Here is a 17,638-nt window from a genome sequence, read left to right on the forward strand (position 1 = left end):
AATGATTCTAAAAATAGTTTTCCCTCTATAAATAGTCTTTTCAGATATTCTTTCTGTCTAAGTACATGTACAGAGGAGCCTGGTGTGCTACACTCCGTGGCACTGCAGTCAGACACAGACTCAATGAAACTATCTGACTCAATGAAATGAACAGGCCAACTTGCAACAGACTGGCAAATAATGATAATGGAGCTGTTCCTTTCAAAAGAGGATTTTTCTCTCAAATCAAAACACAGGATTCTGGCTTTTACTATCATTCTCTAAGGGATATGATTCACCATAATTACAATGTTAACATACTATTTTCAAAGGTATGAAATAAAGATGGAAATTAATAGTGAAGTCCTCAACTTTCATACCCTCTAACACAACTTATAAACAAAATAGTCCTAAAAACACTAGTTTTGAGGAGGTATTACAAATACTTTTAAAGTTAAAACACTTGCTAAAAGGATAAATGCCTTAGATAGTATTTTTCAAGAATTACTTTGAAACTAATTAGTAGGTTATGAAATTAGTTTTATGTGTTTGACCAACACTACCACACATACAAAAATGAAATACAAAAAAAGAAAAAAAATAGAAAATAACCATAATATATTGCCTTAAGGAATCCATCAATATTTGGTTTTAGAATGATGCAACTTTAGAACTGATAAACTTTCCATAAAACAATCAAGGCTCTCAAATCACTGTACCTCATTAAATGATAAAGTATTTAGAAAAGATTCTATTTGAATTAACTGTCACTCAGTTACAGATTTATAAACTGGGGGCCAGCCAAATAGTAAACATTTTGGGCTATAATGTCTTTTGCAACTACTCAACTTTGCCATTGTAGTGCAAAAGCAGAGAGATACTATGTGAAAAACTGGCACGGCGGTATTGCCATAAAATTTTATTTAAAAAAAAACAGTGAACCTACAGGTTTGGGCCCACACAGGCTGTAGTTTGCTGATTAATGGCATAAAGAATTTATTTCTATTCCAGAATGCTAAAAGCCTTACCTATTTTAATGAATCGACACGGAAACATCTGTTCATCAATTTTATGCTTTAAGGTAAATGTTTCTTTGTTATAATCATTCTTTAAGCCACTGTGGAAAAAAAATAAGGTTATTAAATCTGATTCATAATTTAGTAAACATCCTAAAACAAAGATTAATAACATACCCAGATTTTAAGGTTTGACAAATACGACAGGGATAATATAACGAAGTAGTTGAACATGAGAATATAGGACAAAGCTTGTACATTCATATCAATTGCACTATAAGGTGGTCTCTTAATTAAATAAGGGCTAATGAAAATGTTCAGTGTTAACTAAAGAATGTGACTACAGTGCATGAAAATGTGTGGCAAGACCCAGTGTCCTTTGTGTAGAAAGAAAGAAGGTGAAGTCGCTCAGTCATGTCCGACTCTTTGCGACCCCATGGACTGCAGCCTACCAGGCTCCTCCGTCCATGGGATTTCCCAGGCAAGCATACTGGAGTGGGTTGCCATTTCCTTCTCCAGGGGATCTTCCTGACCGAGGGACTGAACCCAGGTCTCCCACACTGTAGGCAGACGCTTTACCGTCTGAGCCACCAGCAAAGTACTGAATACAATATAAAATATTCAAGCAGTAAGAAAACCGAAAAACAATTCACACTCATATCTTACAACCCAAACAGGGTCAGACATCTGAATTTGCCAAAGAATTAAGTCATTAAACTCTGACTGAGATGCCAATGTTCCTTTCTACAGCTCAATAAATTTTCAAAGACAACCTTACTCTGTTGGTTTAATAGCATCCAGTTTATCCTATATAAAAAGAAATTAATATTTCTGTACTTAAACAACTTAGGACTGACTCAAGTATTTATGGAAAAGTCACTTACCTTCAGGCTGCCTTATATTCAACTGACATACTTTCATGGCTTAAATCAAATGCACTCTAGATGTAATAATACTTACATAAAATACTGTGCTAATGTGGGACACATTATGTCACAAATATATTCTAAAACTGCATGATTTCATTTGTCTATTCCATTTTCTAACCCATTTTTCATCATCTAGAGGGCAAATTAACATTCATTCCTGGTGATATATGCTGTCAAAACTCAAATTTACTGAGTTCCTTCCAAGAGGTAGGGCTTTCTGGTGGCTCAGCTGGTAAAGCATATGCGGGAGACCTGGGTTCTATTCCTGGGTAGGAAAGATCCCCGGAGAAAGGAATAGCTACTCACTTCAGTATTCTTGCCTGCAGAATTCCATGGACAGAGAAGAGCCTGGTGGGCTATAGTCTATGGGGTTGTGAAGAGTTGGACATGACTGAGTGATTAACACTTTCATTTTTTCTTTTCTTTTTCAAGAGGTATGCTCTGCACTAGGTGCAATCACATCATTTTACTCTGTTTAGTCTCCAATTTATACTAAACACTCAGGGCAATCAATCTTAATGTTTTCAACAGATTATATATTTTTATAGCAAGGATTACAGCAAAGATTTCAATTATAGCTCAAAAATGTATCTGAAGTCATTAACATTTTAAAAATAAGACAAGAATAAGAAGTAGAAAAATAACGCAAATTTTATTCTTTCTGCTTTGGTAACAACATTAACTAGTATCCCGGTGGAAAAAAGTTAACTCAAGCCACAATTTTAAAATAAGGCACTAGAAATAAAGTAGTAGAAGTATTCTTTTCTCCCTTGTAAGAAATATCAGGCCATGAAGATTTAGCTACACAGAGACTAAACTAAAACTACATTCAGAAGACAGCGCTTTCCTCCCCAGAATCATAACCCACCTGGACAACAGCTCTGTCATGTTTTCCTCATTCATTCCACCAAAGACTTTAAATTTCTTCAAATTGCAGACATGAGTTTTCTCATATTTTCCAAACGTGATATTCTGGACTATAGCAGGCCTTTCAAGCTTCAGAATCAAGTACTACAAAAAGGAACAACCAAATTATATCCTCCTCCACTTAAAACAAATGGTTAGACAACTTGAATAATTAAAATCTTGGACAATGGACTGAATAAGGTTCATCCTGTCCATCCTACACCAACAGATTTTTTGTTGTTGTTATTGTGAAAGGATAGCATCCAACAGCCAGGCTAACGTAACATCACCACTTTCACCCAGGAAACTACATTATCCTGAACAATGTAGATGAAGGAGGGGAAAAATGGACTAATGAGATAACTTCTAATCAAGGAATAGCATTTAATAAAAGATAATCGGCTATGAATAATCAAATAAATTAGAATACAAAATTAGAATACAAAAGTAACAACTACATATTCCCAATGACTACACTTCACTAATAAATTCAATGTTCAAAATCAGTGATAAAATTTTAACCTAGAAAAAAGATTTACCAGTCACCCCTGCCAATTTTATAAATTAAAAAACTCAGACCTACCACAGACATGTCCAATGCAGCTCAAGTTTTCTAACTATACACAGAATAAAATGGGATCAGTTACTTAGGGAACATATTTTACATTATGCAGACTGTTTTCAATTATAAAAATTAAGAAGGAAATTACTCATAGTCAAATACATGGGAGGAAAGCTATTTAGACAACAACTCAATTGTTATGTTGCAGTGGCTTCATGCTATGTAATAATGGGTAATACTTATGATAGAGGAGACTAGAATGAAGTGGATGACCTTACTTCGTACCAAACACAAAAACTGACTCAAAATGTAACCAAAATCATTCAAAATCGATCCTTTACAATCAAATATAAGACATAAAGTTAAGATATAAAACTATAAAACTCTTAGACAAAAATAGGGGTATATCTTTATGACTCTGGTTTGGCAATGGAATTCTGAGATATGACTCCAAAAGTACTAGCAACAGAATATAAAATAAACTGAACTGTATCAAAATTAAAGTTTTGTGCATCAAAAGGCACTATCAAAAAAGTAAAAAGACAATCTACAGAATGGGAGAAAATATGTGCAGATACTTATCTGATGAGGGCTTAGTATTGAGAATATATAAGGAATTTGTACAACTAGATGAAAAAAAGACAACCTAATTTTAAAATGGGCAAAGGACCTCAATAGCCCTTTGTCCAAAGAAGATAAAAACAATGGCCAACAGGTACATGAAAAGATGTTCAATTTCATTAGTCACCAAGAGCTGGGTTATAGGGAAAGGAGAGAATGCTTATTTGGTACCAGGTTTTCTTATAGGGTAATGAAAAAAATTAAGTAGAAATGACAGCTGTACAACACTGTGTACTTGAACACTTAAAAATGGTTAATTCTATGTTATATGACTTTTACCTCAATAAAATAAAAGAATGAAGTTGGTGGTAACATGAAAGATGATGATATAATCAGAAATAATATCTCATGAATATTAATTCCCTTGACTTACAGATTACTCATATTTTTATGTATTTTATCTCATTTTGGTGAGATAAGACAGTAAAGCCTGGTGGCTCAGACAGTAAAGTATCTGCCTGCAATTCAGAAGTGAAAGTGAAAGTTGCTCAGCTGTGTTTGCCTCTTTGAGACCTCATGGATTGATTATACAGTTCATGGTATTCTCCAGGCCAGAACACTGGAGTGGGTAGCCTTTCCCTTCTCCAGGCCATCTTTCCAACCCAGGGATTGAACCCAGGTCTCCCACATTGCAGGCGAATTCTTTACCAGCTAAGCCACAAGGGAAGCAACCTGGGTTCAATCCCTGAGTCGGAAAGATGCCCTGGAGAAGGGAATGGTTACTCACTCAGGTATTGTTGTCTGGAGAATTTCATGGACAGAGGAGTCTAGTGGGCTACAGTCCATGGGGTCACAAAGAGTTGAACATGACTGAGCAACTAACACTTTCACTTATCTCATTTTAATAGGAGTAGGAGGAAAAGGAGTAGTATTTTAAGAACAATAATCATCATCTTCATCCTCATTTTATGGATAAAAAAATTCTGGTTTAGAAAGGCTAAGTAACTTGCCATTGTTACACAGTTAAAAAATAGCAGAGTTTAGATTAAAAATCAGTCTATCTGCAAAGGAGGCAAGAATATACAATGGAAAAAAGACAGCTTTTCAGTTAGTGGTGCTGGGAAAACAGGACAGTTAGCTACATGCAAAAGGACAAAATCAGAACATTCTCTAACATCATATACAAAAATAAACTCAAAATGGGTTAAAGATCAAAATGTTAGTTCATATACTATAAAACTCCTAAAGTAAAACACAGAATACTCTTTGACATAAATCACAGCAGTATCTTTTTGGATCTGTCTCCTGAAGTACTGGAAATGAAAACAAAAATAAACAAATGGGACCTAATTAAACTTAAAAGCTCTGCACAGCAAAGGAAACTATCAACAAAAACAAAAAGACAACCCACAGAATAGGAGAAAATATTTACAGCAATGCAACCAACAAGGGATTAACTTTCAAAATATATAAACAGTTCACATAGCTCAATATCAAAAAACCAAACAACCCAAACAAAAAATGGGCAGAAGATTTAAACAGACATTTGTCCAAAGAAGACATACAGGTGGCCAACAAACACATGAAAAAATGCTCAACATTGCTAATTATTAGAGAAATGCACATCAAAACTGTAATGAGGTATCACTCACACTAGTCAGAATGATCAACATCAAAAAGTCTACTGTCAATAAACGCTGGGGAGGGTGTGGAGAAAAAGGAATCCTCCTCCTCCTCTAATGTTGGTGGGGATGTAAATTGGTACAACCACTATGGAGAACAGTATGAAGTTTCCTTACAAAAACTAAAAATAGAATTACCACATGATTTAGAAATTGCTCTCCTGGGCATATATCTGTAGAAAACTATAATTTGAAAAAACACATGAACCTTAATGTTCACAGCAGCACAATTTACAATAGCCAAGACATGGAAGCAACCTAAATGTCCACTGGCAGTTGGATGGATAAAGAATGGATAATGAACTATTACACATCTATAGTAAATAATGAAATAATGCCATTTCCATCAACATGGATAGACCTAGAAATTATCATAATAAGTGAAGTAAGCCAGAGAAAGACAAATATCATATGATATCCCTTATATGGGGAATCTTTAAAAAAATGATACAAATGAACTTATTTACAAAACAGAAATAGATCCACATACACAGAAAACAAACATGGTTACCAAAGAAGACATAATGGGGAGAGATAAATTAGGAGTTTGGGATTTCCAGACACACACTACTACATATAAAATATACAAACAACAAGGATCTACTGTATAGCACAGGGAACTGTATTTTACACTTTATAATAACCTATAAGGGAAAAGAACCTGAAAAAGAATTATATATAAATATGTAAACTGAATCACTGTGCTATACACATGAAACTAACAACACTGTAAATCAACTGTAGTGAAAAAAAGTGAAGTCGCTCGATTGTGTCCGACTCTTTGTGACCCCACGGACTGTAGCCTACCAGGCTCCTCCGTCCATGGAATTTTTCAGGCAACAGTACTGGAGTATGTTGCTACTTCCTTCTCCAGGGGATCTTCCCAACCCTGGAATTGAACCCGAGTCTCCCGCATTGCAGGCAGATGATTTACCATCTGAACCAACAGGGAAGCCATTAAAAAAAATTTTTTTTTAATCAGTCAATCTGACTGTCTGATACTGCTGGTTGGCTGGCCCAATTTCCATTCTCAATCCAGTTCTTCCTAGCCACCTTCCAGCCAAAAATAGATACATGGCAAAATTCTGGTCCATGAGATACAAGCAGAAGCTGTGGTATAAATTTTGCTTTTCGAAACAAATGTTACTTCTTTAGCATCTGAAATGAACCCCGCCACCCCCCCACTCCCACCCCAACTCCCACAACAAGTAAGAAAAGATCTACTAACAGTCATCTGTGAGACACTCAACTTTGACCAGCAGCTGCCTAACTCTAGTTTTCCTGCGCTGGCAGGGACAGAGATAGGGATAGTGATAGGGAAGAAACTCATTTGTTTATTAACCCACTGTTATAGGACCTTCTGTTATTTGGTGCTAAAAGCATTCCTACTGATTGACTAACCCCACAGTTGAACCTTTATTTAACCACTCTACAATAACAACTGTTTAGGTTTATATAATGTTTACATTCTAAGGCGGTATTAAGATTTCTTTATTATAGAAACTGCCATAGGAAAATTGAGCTTGCTAGTCTTAAATCATTATCCTTCTCATCCACATCAAATTAATAGGTGTGGTAACATAATTTTTGGTTCATTGAGTTTCTTAAGAATACAGCTGTATATTGGAGAACAGACTATACAGTCAGGTAAAAAAGTATTCACATCTCTATCTTTCTCATGAAATTCCACTTCCTCCCATCCCTTTCCCCTTCTTTCTTTGGTCATTCTTTAAATTCTCAAGTTTAGAAGTCAGTTTTCCCTGACAGCTGGTTAGTCAGGTAGTAAAAGCAGATCTTCACATTAATACAATCTATTGTATACTATCCATCACCCCATATACAACAGCTCTAAATACAATAGAAAGCATCTGTCTATATATAGTTTTGTTTATACCAAATAGGATTTTGCTATTAAAAATTATGTAAGTAAATGTAAATTCTCTAACTGAAGTAAAGCACAATGATCTGACAAATACATTACAGGTAAAAATTTTAGTGTTTAACCACATTATTAATAAATTTTATAACTTCATTTTTCAAACTCTTTGGCCTCATGGCTGAATGTGTTACTATTAAACAGTGTTATCCCATAGTTAAATAGATTTCTGTTACTTTTAAAGAAATAACTGCTGTAGATATATAATAAGAGAAACTGCAAAAAAAATAGAGAATGAACATTTCAGAAAAACTATTTTACAATCTCTATTACCAACCTTTAAATTATGTATTAATAAATTAATTTTAAAACAAAACATAATGACTCACGATCTCTTTATCAAAGCAACTTAGGCTCATAAAGGATCAAAAACTATCTATCACTTGATTTTTAAATTAGGCATAAAATTAAGCAAACAATAAAAAAAAATCTAATGTTCAAAACTGCTCACAATTTCAGCCCACAGTGATTTTTCAATATAAAAAATAATATATAAAAATCATTTTAAATCATATGAATATTAACAATTTACAAGAAATAAAGATGACATAAAAGGAGAATACTTTAGCTTTAGATGGGTTTATCATCAAAAGTATCTCCCAGGAGCTGAGTCTTAAAGGATGAGACAGCGTAGTGTCCTCAGGATGCCATAACATATTACCACAAATCTGGTGGTTTAAAACAACAGAAATTTATTCTCTCACAGTTCTGAAGGCCAGCAGTCTGAACTCAAGATGCTAGCAGGACAATGTTCCCACTGAAGGCTCTAAGAGCGGATCCTCCTTTGCCTCTACCAGTATCCAGTGACTCCTGGTGTTCTTTGCTTGTGGCAGCGTAATTCCAACCTCTGTCTCCATCGTCACATGACCATCTTCCTCGGGTCCCTCTATGTTTTCTCCTTTTCTGTGTCTAATAAAAAAACTTATCATTTGATTAGGGCTCAACCTAATCCAGGATGATCTCACTTTGAGACCCTTATCTTAATTACAACTGCTAAAACCTTTATTTGAAGTAAGGTTACATTCTGAGGTTGCATATATCTTTTTTTTTTTTTTGTAAATCCCCCAGAGGGTAGCGGGGAGCACTAATCACCTACTACACAGAGCCAGTCAGGCAAAAAGGCTTATGAAAAATGAGTCCTGGAAACTGTTAAAAGGCCAGCATGATTGGAGCCTAGTAAGGAAGGTCAACATAGCTATGTGTATGTTGAGACTGAAGAGGTAGGAAGTTACCATATCATACACCATAAATGCCACAGAATCTATTAAGTACAATGGAAAGTCAAGATATGATTAACATCACACACAGTCTACCTGGTAGAAAATGGATCAGAGAAAATGGCCGATGAATTGGATACAGTTAAAATAATTCCAACAAAAGAAGAGATGAAGGAGATTTAAACTCAGGCAGTGTGGAGATTAGACAGAGAGGATTAGACAGTTTTGACATATATTTTGGAGCAAGAATGAAAGGGATTAAGTGATAGCTGGATATAGGGATGGATTGCTAAGTTGCTCAGTCCTGTCCTACTCTACACCACCATATGGACTGCAGCACGCCAGGCTTCCCTGTCCTTCACTATCTCCCAGAGTTTGCTCAAATTCATGTCCATTGAGTCAGTGATGCCAGCCCACCATCTCATTCTGTTGCCCCCTTCTCCTCCTGCCCTCAACCTCCCCCAGCATCAGGGACTTTTAAAATGAGCTGGTCTTGGAATCAGGTGGCCAAAGGACAGGGAGGGGAGAGCATAGCAATGGTGGTGATTTAGTTTCTGACCTGAACAACAGGGTAACTGAAATATCATTTACTCTGATGGGAAGAATTGACAAAGAAATAGGCAGCATGGAAATGACACTAGAAAAGTCCAAGACTATATATCTGTGTAAGTCTCAGTGTAATAAATCAGGGTCTAAAACAAAAGTCACTTCATGAAGTCCCATCACTTCATGAAGTCCTATCACTTCATGGCAAACAGATGGGGAAACAGTGGAAAAAATGACAGACTTTATTTTTTGGGGGATCCAAAAATCACTGCAGATGGTGACTGCAGCCATTTAAAAGATGCTTACTCCTTGGGAGAAAAAGTTATGAGCAACATAGACAGCACATTAAAAAGCAAAGACATTACTTTGCCAACAAAGGTCCATCTAGCCAAAGTTATGGTTTTTCCAGTAGACATGTATGGATGTGAGAGTTGGACTATAAAGAAAGCTGAGCACCGAAAAATTGTGGTGTTGGAGAAGACTCTTGAGAGTCCCTTGGACAGCAGGGAGATCCAACCAGTCCATCCTAAAGGAGATCAGTCCTGAATATTCATTGAAAGGACTGATGATAAAGCTGAAACTCTAATACTTTGGCGACCTGATGCAAAGAACTGATTCATTGGAAAGGCCCTGATGCTGGGAAAGATTGAAGGCGGGAAGAGAAGGGGACGACAGAGGATGAGATGGTTGGATGACATCACCAACTCAATGGACATGAGTATGAGTAAGCTCCAGGAGTTGGTGATGGACAGGGAGGCCTGGCATGCTGCAGTCCATGGGGTTGCAAAGAGTTGGACATGACCGAGCGACTGGACTGAACTGAAAACAGTCCCCTTCTGTCGTCCCCTTTCATCCTCTGTTGACAGAAGGGGACTGCTGTTTTAGACACTGATTTATTACACCGTGTGAGATTTACACAGATATATAGTCTGGACTTTTCTAGTGTCATTTCAATGTCACTTCAAGGAGGAGAAGGGGACAACAGAGAATGAGATGGTTGGATGGAATCACTGGCTCCGTGGACATGAGTTTGAGCAAGCTCTGGGAGTTGGTGTTGGACATGGAAAACAGGCATGCTGCAGTCTATGCAGTTGCAGAGACAGACACGACTGAGCGACTGAACTGAACTGGAAACAACATTCATTTATGATTTCCCATGATTCTGTGGGTTCAATGGACAGTTCTTCCACTGACATCTCCTGGACTTATTCATGTAGCTGTATCAGCTGGTGGGTTGGCCAGGGGACCTGTTGGGGTCAGGGGTGGGGAAACTGGGATGATTGGGCTCTCCATATAGGCTTCTATCCTCAAGGAGGCTAGATGGGCTTTCTTCACAGCAAGTGATCTCAGAGCTCAAGTCAAAGAAAAACAGAAGCTACAAGGCCTCTTGTGGCCTTGCTTAATAGTTTCAATAACACTTCAATAGAATTTTCTGTTGGTTAAAGAAAGTGACAAGGCCAGCCAAGATTTATAAGGTAGGGAAAGAGACTGCACCTCTAACTGGAAGAATCTGTAATGTGTGACCATAATGAGAAATTTTGACTCTATTCCAGGATATGCAGAGAAACATAAATGTGTTTTAAGATGTAGAAAACAATACAATTCAATACCCATTCAGGATCAGAAACTCTCAGAAAACGACAAACAGAAAAAATTTTTCTCAAACTGATATAAAATATGTATAAAATATCCACAGCCAGGATCATACTTAATGAAAATTTCCCCCTAGTTTGGGACATAAGAAAAGCTGGGGCTGGGGGAATCAGAGAAGGGGAGAAAATGTTAGCAAATCACATATCTGATAAAGGACTTACATACAAACACACAAAGACTCTCAAAATTCAGTAATAAGAAACCAAACAACCAAATGCTAAAATGGACAAATCTTTTGAATAGACATGTTACCAAAGAACACTTAAGAGAGGCAAACAACCAAATAAAAAGATGGTCAACATCAATTACCATTTTTAAAATGCAAATAAAACCACGAAGACCTGTGCATTAATTTTCAACACATCTTTATTTGTAATTGCCAAAAACTGGAAAACAATCCAGCACCCATCAACAGATAACTACATAAACAAACTGTGATACGCCCATATAAGAGAAATCAGCTAGGCAACAAAAATGAATGAATTATTCATGCCAACTACAACATGGATGAATCTCAAAATAATCATTTTGAGTGAAGTAAGTCAGATAAAAAATGCATACTGTATTTCTTCATTTATATAAAACCCTACAAAATGCAAATAAATGTATAGGGAAACAACAGTGGTTGCCTAGTGATGAGTAGAAGGGATTAAAATGGAAAACTCTGGTGGTAATAGACATGTTTAGTATTTCAGGAGTGGTGGTATTTTCGAGTGTACACATATGTTAAAACATATTAACCTATACTCTAAAAATATGAAGTTTATATATAAACAAGTTCTACAACTCAATGATTAAAAAGAACACTTCTTAAAATTAGTAAAAAAAATTCACACAAAAAATAAATGTAGTTCAGTTCAGTTCAGTTGCTCAGTTGTGTCCGACTCTTTGCAACCCCATGGGCCGCAGCATGCCAGGCTTCCCTGTTCATCACCAACCCCCGGAAAGGAATTCACACAAAAAATAAACTGCCAATGAACAAATGGAAAGAAGTGCTTAATATCAAGTCACTGGGGAATTATAAATTAAATCTACTTTATACCAATAAACAGTAAAGTTAAAATGTGGTCAATGCCGAATGTTGGTGAGACTGTAAAGCAACTAGCAGTCTGATAATTTCATTAAAAAGTACTATACACAGGTTTGAACTGCACACGTCTACTTACATGAGAAATGTTTTCAATAAATAGACAATTTTTAAAAAGCTTAGAAATATTTTAAAAATTAAGCAAAAGGTATGTCATAAATGTATAAAATACATGTAGTTACTAGCCTATTTTTATAATTTACTACCTAAGACACATATAAATCTATCATAAAAAGTTAAAATTTATCAAAACTTACACACAAACGCTATAGTCTGTATATGGTAGTATCTGCACTCAACAGAAATGTAAACAAATGTAAGGTTGAAGTATTACAATGTAACTGCATAAAATTAACTGCAATATATACTATTCAGTTCAGTTCAGTCACTCAGTCATGTCCGACTCTTTGAGACCCCATGAATCGCAGCACGCCAGGCCTCCCTGCCCATCACCAACTCCCAGAGTCTATTCAAACTCATGTCCATTGAGTCGGTGATGCCATCCAGCCATCCCATCCTCTGTTGTCCCCTTCTCCTCCTGCCCCCAATCCCTCCCAGCATCAGGGTCTTTTCCAATGAGTCAACTCTTCACATGACAAAGTACTGGAGTTTCAGCTTCAGCATCAGTCCCTCCAATGAACACCGAGAACTGATCTCCTTTAGGATGGACTGGTTGGATCTCCTTGCCATCCAAGGGACTCTCAAGAGCCTTCTCCAACACCACAGGACTATAATAATTCATAGTTACCTGCTGTTGTTATTGTGGTAAGATCAAATGTTGAGAGCATTCACCTTAAATGCCATATAATGCTAATCATCTCCATGTGACTTCTGTCACGTGTGACCAGTTACTGTCTCCATTTAACCAACTGTCTATTCAGTAAATTACCTATCACAATACGAAGTGATCTCACGCAGTTCTTCCGTAGTGATATTTTTCACTGTGTTCAGTGCAACTCTGTAAACCATGAATAAAACCACGAGACTCATACAAAGTACTACAAGTAATGCTGGAAGAAAGAAGATGAGGGAAAAAATCATGATACTACAAGAAAAAGTTGAATTATTTAATATCTATCAGAACTGGGGTCTGCAGTTGCACTGGCCCATCATTTCAAGATAAATTAATCTTGACTAAGGACCACTGTAGTAAAAAAAAAGAAAGAAACCCATGAAGCCACTGCTTCAGTGATACCAGCAGGCATAAAAAACCTTGCCTTTCTTATGAAATACCTTTTAATCTCATTTTCAAAATGCAGTTTTTATGTGGGTATAGGATAGCTATTAAGAAAGGCATACCTACAGACTCTAATGATTCAAGAAAAAGCAAAGTCATTATATGACAACTTAAAGCAAAAGGAACGTGAAGGATCTAATGCTGAAGAATTTAAGGCCAGCAAAGGATGGTTTGATAATTTTTTAAAAAAGGTTTGGCTTAAAGAATGTCAAGGTAATAGGGGAAGCAGCACACCAATCAACCAAAAGGCAACATACGAGTTCCCAGATATCACTAAGAAAATCACAGGGGAGAAAGATAGCTGTCTGAACAGGTTCTTAATGCAGGTGAATGTGCCATACTCTGGGGGAAAAGTGCCACAAAGGACAGTGAAGGAGAATGTGAGCATAAGGATTTGAGGCAGGAAGGGATGCTGATGTTGTTGTTCGGTGGCTAAACTGTGTCTGACTCTTTGAGACGCCATGGACTGCAGCATGCCAGGCTCCTCCGCACTCCACTATCTCCCAGAGTTTGCTCAAATTCATGTCCATTGAGTCAGTGATGCTATCTGACTATCTCATCCTCTGCCACCTCCTTCTCCTTTTGCCTTCACACCTTCCCAGGATCAGGGTCTTTTCCAATGAGTCAGCTCTTTGTACGAGGCGGTCAAAGTATTGGAGCTTCAGCATCAGTCCTTTCAATGAATATTCAGGGTTGATTTCTTTTACAACTGACGGGTTTGATCTCCTTGCTGTCCAAGTGACTCTCAAGAGTCTTCTCCAGTTCCACAGTTGAAAAGCATTAATTCTTTGGCACTCAGCCTTCTTTTTGATCCAACTCTGACATTTGTACATGACTAGTGAAAAACCATAGCTTTGACTATAAGGACCTTTGTCAGCAAAGGGATGTCTCTGGTTTTTAATACACTGTCTAGGTTTGTCAAAACTTTCTTTCCAAGGAGGAAGTGTCTTGAAAATTCATGACTGCAGTCATTCTCTGCAATAATTTTGGAGGCCAAGAAAACAAACCTCTCACTGCTTCTACTTTTTCCACTTCTATGTGCCATGAAGTGATGGGACTGGAAGCCATGATCTTAGCTTTTTGAACGCTGAGTTTCAACTCAGCTTTTTCACTCTCTTCTTTCACTCTCATTAAGAGGCTCTTTAGTTCCTCTTCACTTTCTGCCATTAGGGTGGTATCATCTACATATTTGAGGTTGTTGATATTGCTCCAGGCAATCTTGATTCTAGCTTGTGAGTCATCCAGCCTGGCACTTCACATGATATAATTTGCTGAGAAGTTAAATAAGCAGGGTGACAATATACAGCCTTGATGTATCCCTTCCTGATTTGGAACCAGTCCACTGTTCCATGTCCAGTTCTAACTATTGCTTCTTGACCTACATACAGATTTCTCAGGAGGCAGGTAAGGTGGTCTGGTATTACCACCTCTTTAAGAACTTTCCACAGTTTCTTGTGATCCACACAATCAAAGACTTTAGCACAGTCAATGAAGAAGAAGAAGAAGTTTTTCTAGAATTCCTTTGCCTTCTCCATGATCCAATGAATGCTGACAACTTGATCTCTGGTTCCTCTGCCTTTTCTAAATCAGCTTGTGCATCTGAAAGTCCTCAGTTCACATACTGTTGAAGCCTAGCTTGAAGGATTTTGAGCATAACCTTACAAGTATGTGAAATGAGTGCAAGTGCACAGTAGTTTGGACATTCTTTGGCACTGCCATTCTTTGGGAATAGAACAAAAACTGATCTTTTCCAGTCCTGTGGCCACTAATGACTTTTCAAAATTTGCTAATGTATTGAATGCAGCACTTTAACAGCATCATCTTTTAGAATTTTAAATAGCTCAGATGAAATTCCATCACCTCCACTAGCTTTGTTCATAGTAATGCTTCCTAAGGCCCATTTGACTTCACATACCTGGATGTCTGGCTCTAGGTAAGGGACCACACCATCATGGTTATCCAGCTCATTAACATGTTTCTTCTATAGCTCTTCTGTGTGTTCCTGCCACCTCTTCTCAATCTCTACTTTCAGGTTTGCACCATTTCTAACCTTTATCATGCCCATCCCTGCATGAAACATTTCTTTGATATCTTCAATTTTCTTGAAGAGATCTCTAGTCTTTCCCATTCTATTGTTTTCCTCTATTTCCTGGTGCTGTTCACTTAAGAAGGCATTCTTATCTCTCCCTGCTGTTCTCTGGAACTCTGCACTCAGTTAGGTATATCTTTTCCTTGGGTATATCCTGCCTTTCAGCTCTCTTCTTTCCTTAGCTATTTGTAAAGTCTCTTCACACAACTACTTCTTTTTCTTTGGGATAGTTTTGGTCACTGCTTCTTGTACAATATTATGAACTTTCATCCACAGTTCTGTCTACCAGACCTAACCCCTTGAACCTATTTGTCACCTCTACCATACAGTCATAAGGAATTTGATTTAGGTCGTAACTGAATGGTCGAGTGGTTGTCCCTATTTTCTTCAATTTAAAGCCTGAATTTTGCAATAAGGAGCTCATGATCTGAGCAACAGTCAGTTCCAAGTCTTGTTTTTGCGGACTGTATAGAGCTTCTCCACCTGTGGCTGCAAAGAACATAATCAATCTGACTTCGGTATTGAATATCTGGTTATGTCCACATGTAGAGAGGTTTCTGGGGTTGTTGGAAAAGCATGTTTACTATAATCAGAATGTTCTCTTGATAAAAGTTGGTTAGCCTTTGCCCTGCTTCACTTTGTACTCTAAGATCAAACTTCCCTGTTATTCTGGGTATCTCCTGACTTCCTACTTTGCATTCCAATCCTCTATGATGAAAAAGACATCTTTTTGTGTGTGTGTTAGTTCTAGAAGGTCTTCTAGGTCTTCAAAGATCCAGTCAACTTCATCTTCTTTGGCATTAGTGGTTGGGGCACAGACTTGGATTACTGTGATGCTGAATGATTTGTCTTAGAAACAAACCATTCTATCATTTTTGAGATTGCACCCAGGTACAGCATTTCGGACTCTTTTGTTGACTTGAGGGCTAATCCACAACTGAGTGTCAATTCCGCTTTGGTCCAGCCACTTCATTCTTTCTGGAGCTATTAGTAATTGCCCTCTACGCTTCCCCAGTAGCATATGGAACACCTCCAACCTGCAGGCTTTATCTTCTAGTGTCATGTTTTTTGCCTTTTCACACTGTTCATGGGGTTCTCGCAACAAGGATAATGGAGTGGGTTGTGATTTCCTCCTCCAGTGGACCATGTTTTGTCACAACTCTTCACTATGACCTGTCCATCTTTGGTGGCCCTGCAAGCAGGAAGGGTAGGCTAACTCTACTGTTTTGTGTAAATGCAGTCGGGATTATGAACAGGACTGTCTTTATCTATAATGCTGCTAACCCAGAGTCTTGAAGGGGAAAGATAAACACTAGTTGCCAGTCTTTCAGTTGTACAATAAAAAGGCTTGGGTGAAAACCCTTTTTCTGGATTGGCTCCACTGATGCTTTGTCCTTGATACAGGAATTGTTCTGCCAGTAAGAAACTGCCTTTAAAGCTCCTTTCATACTGGACAATATCTCTGGCTACCCAGAACTCTGTGAGTGCAACATCAAAGGTGTCAGAGTGGTCTACTTGCCCCCAAATACAGCATCTCCAGTTCAGCCTTTAAATCAGTAGTCATAAGGATCTTTAAGCCTCATACTGCATGGGAAAGATTGTCAATGCTATGGAAGAAAACTCTGATAGAACATCATGGATGTTTGGAAGAATTTCACCACTGAAGATGTCATGGTTATTGTAGAAAAAGCTGTGAAAACCTTTAAGCCCAAAACAATAAATTCCTGCTGGTGAAAACTGTGTCCAGATTTCACGTATGATGTCACAGGATTTATGACAGAGCCAATCAAGGAAATCTTCAAAGACAGAGTTGATATCAAAAAAAAGGTGAGGGATGAAGGGTTTCAAAATACAGACCTTAGAGAAATAAGACCTTAGAGAGCTAAGAGACATCACATGAGAGGAATTAAAAGAAGATAACTTGATGGAGATAAGTGCTTCCGAACTAGTTCCAGACGACGAGGAAGAAAACACCAGAAGCAGCTGTGCCAGAGAACAAACTGACAATAGATGATCTGACAGAAAGAAGGGTTCCAATTATTCAAGACTGCTTTTGACTTCTTTTATGACATGGACTCTTTCATGAAAGGGGCACTAAAACTAAAGCAAACAGTGGAAGAAGGATTGCTACTGTATAAAAACAATTCTACAGAAATGAAAAAGCAAGAAAGTCAGAAGTTACCAGGTATTCATGCACAGTGACACTAAGTGTGCCTGCCTCTCCTGGCAACTCCTCTC

General features: G+C 37.5%; 1 protein-coding gene across 6 annotated transcripts in view; it reads right to left on the reverse strand.

Moving 5' to 3' along the window:
• The window catches only part of MKLN1 (muskelin 1), a 377,738-nt gene that overhangs the window by 114,955 nt on the left and 245,145 nt on the right, over positions 1 to 17,638 (reverse strand). For all 6 annotated transcript variants that reach the window (XM_070465719.1, XM_070465720.1, XM_020894367.2 and 3 more), the window contains 2 exons: positions 2,793 to 2,935; positions 1,008 to 1,096 (listed from right to left, as the gene is read on the reverse strand). In XM_070465719.1, the coding sequence (XP_070321820.1) occupies positions 1,008 to 1,096; positions 2,793 to 2,935 (232 nt within the window). The remainder of the gene's footprint in view (positions 1 to 1,007; positions 1,097 to 2,792; positions 2,936 to 17,638) is intronic.

The sequence above is a fragment of the Odocoileus virginianus genome, chromosome 1, assembly GCF_023699985.2.
Source record: "Odocoileus virginianus isolate 20LAN1187 ecotype Illinois chromosome 1, Ovbor_1.2, whole genome shotgun sequence".
Taxonomy (NCBI): Eukaryota; Metazoa; Chordata; class Mammalia; order Artiodactyla; family Cervidae; genus Odocoileus; species Odocoileus virginianus.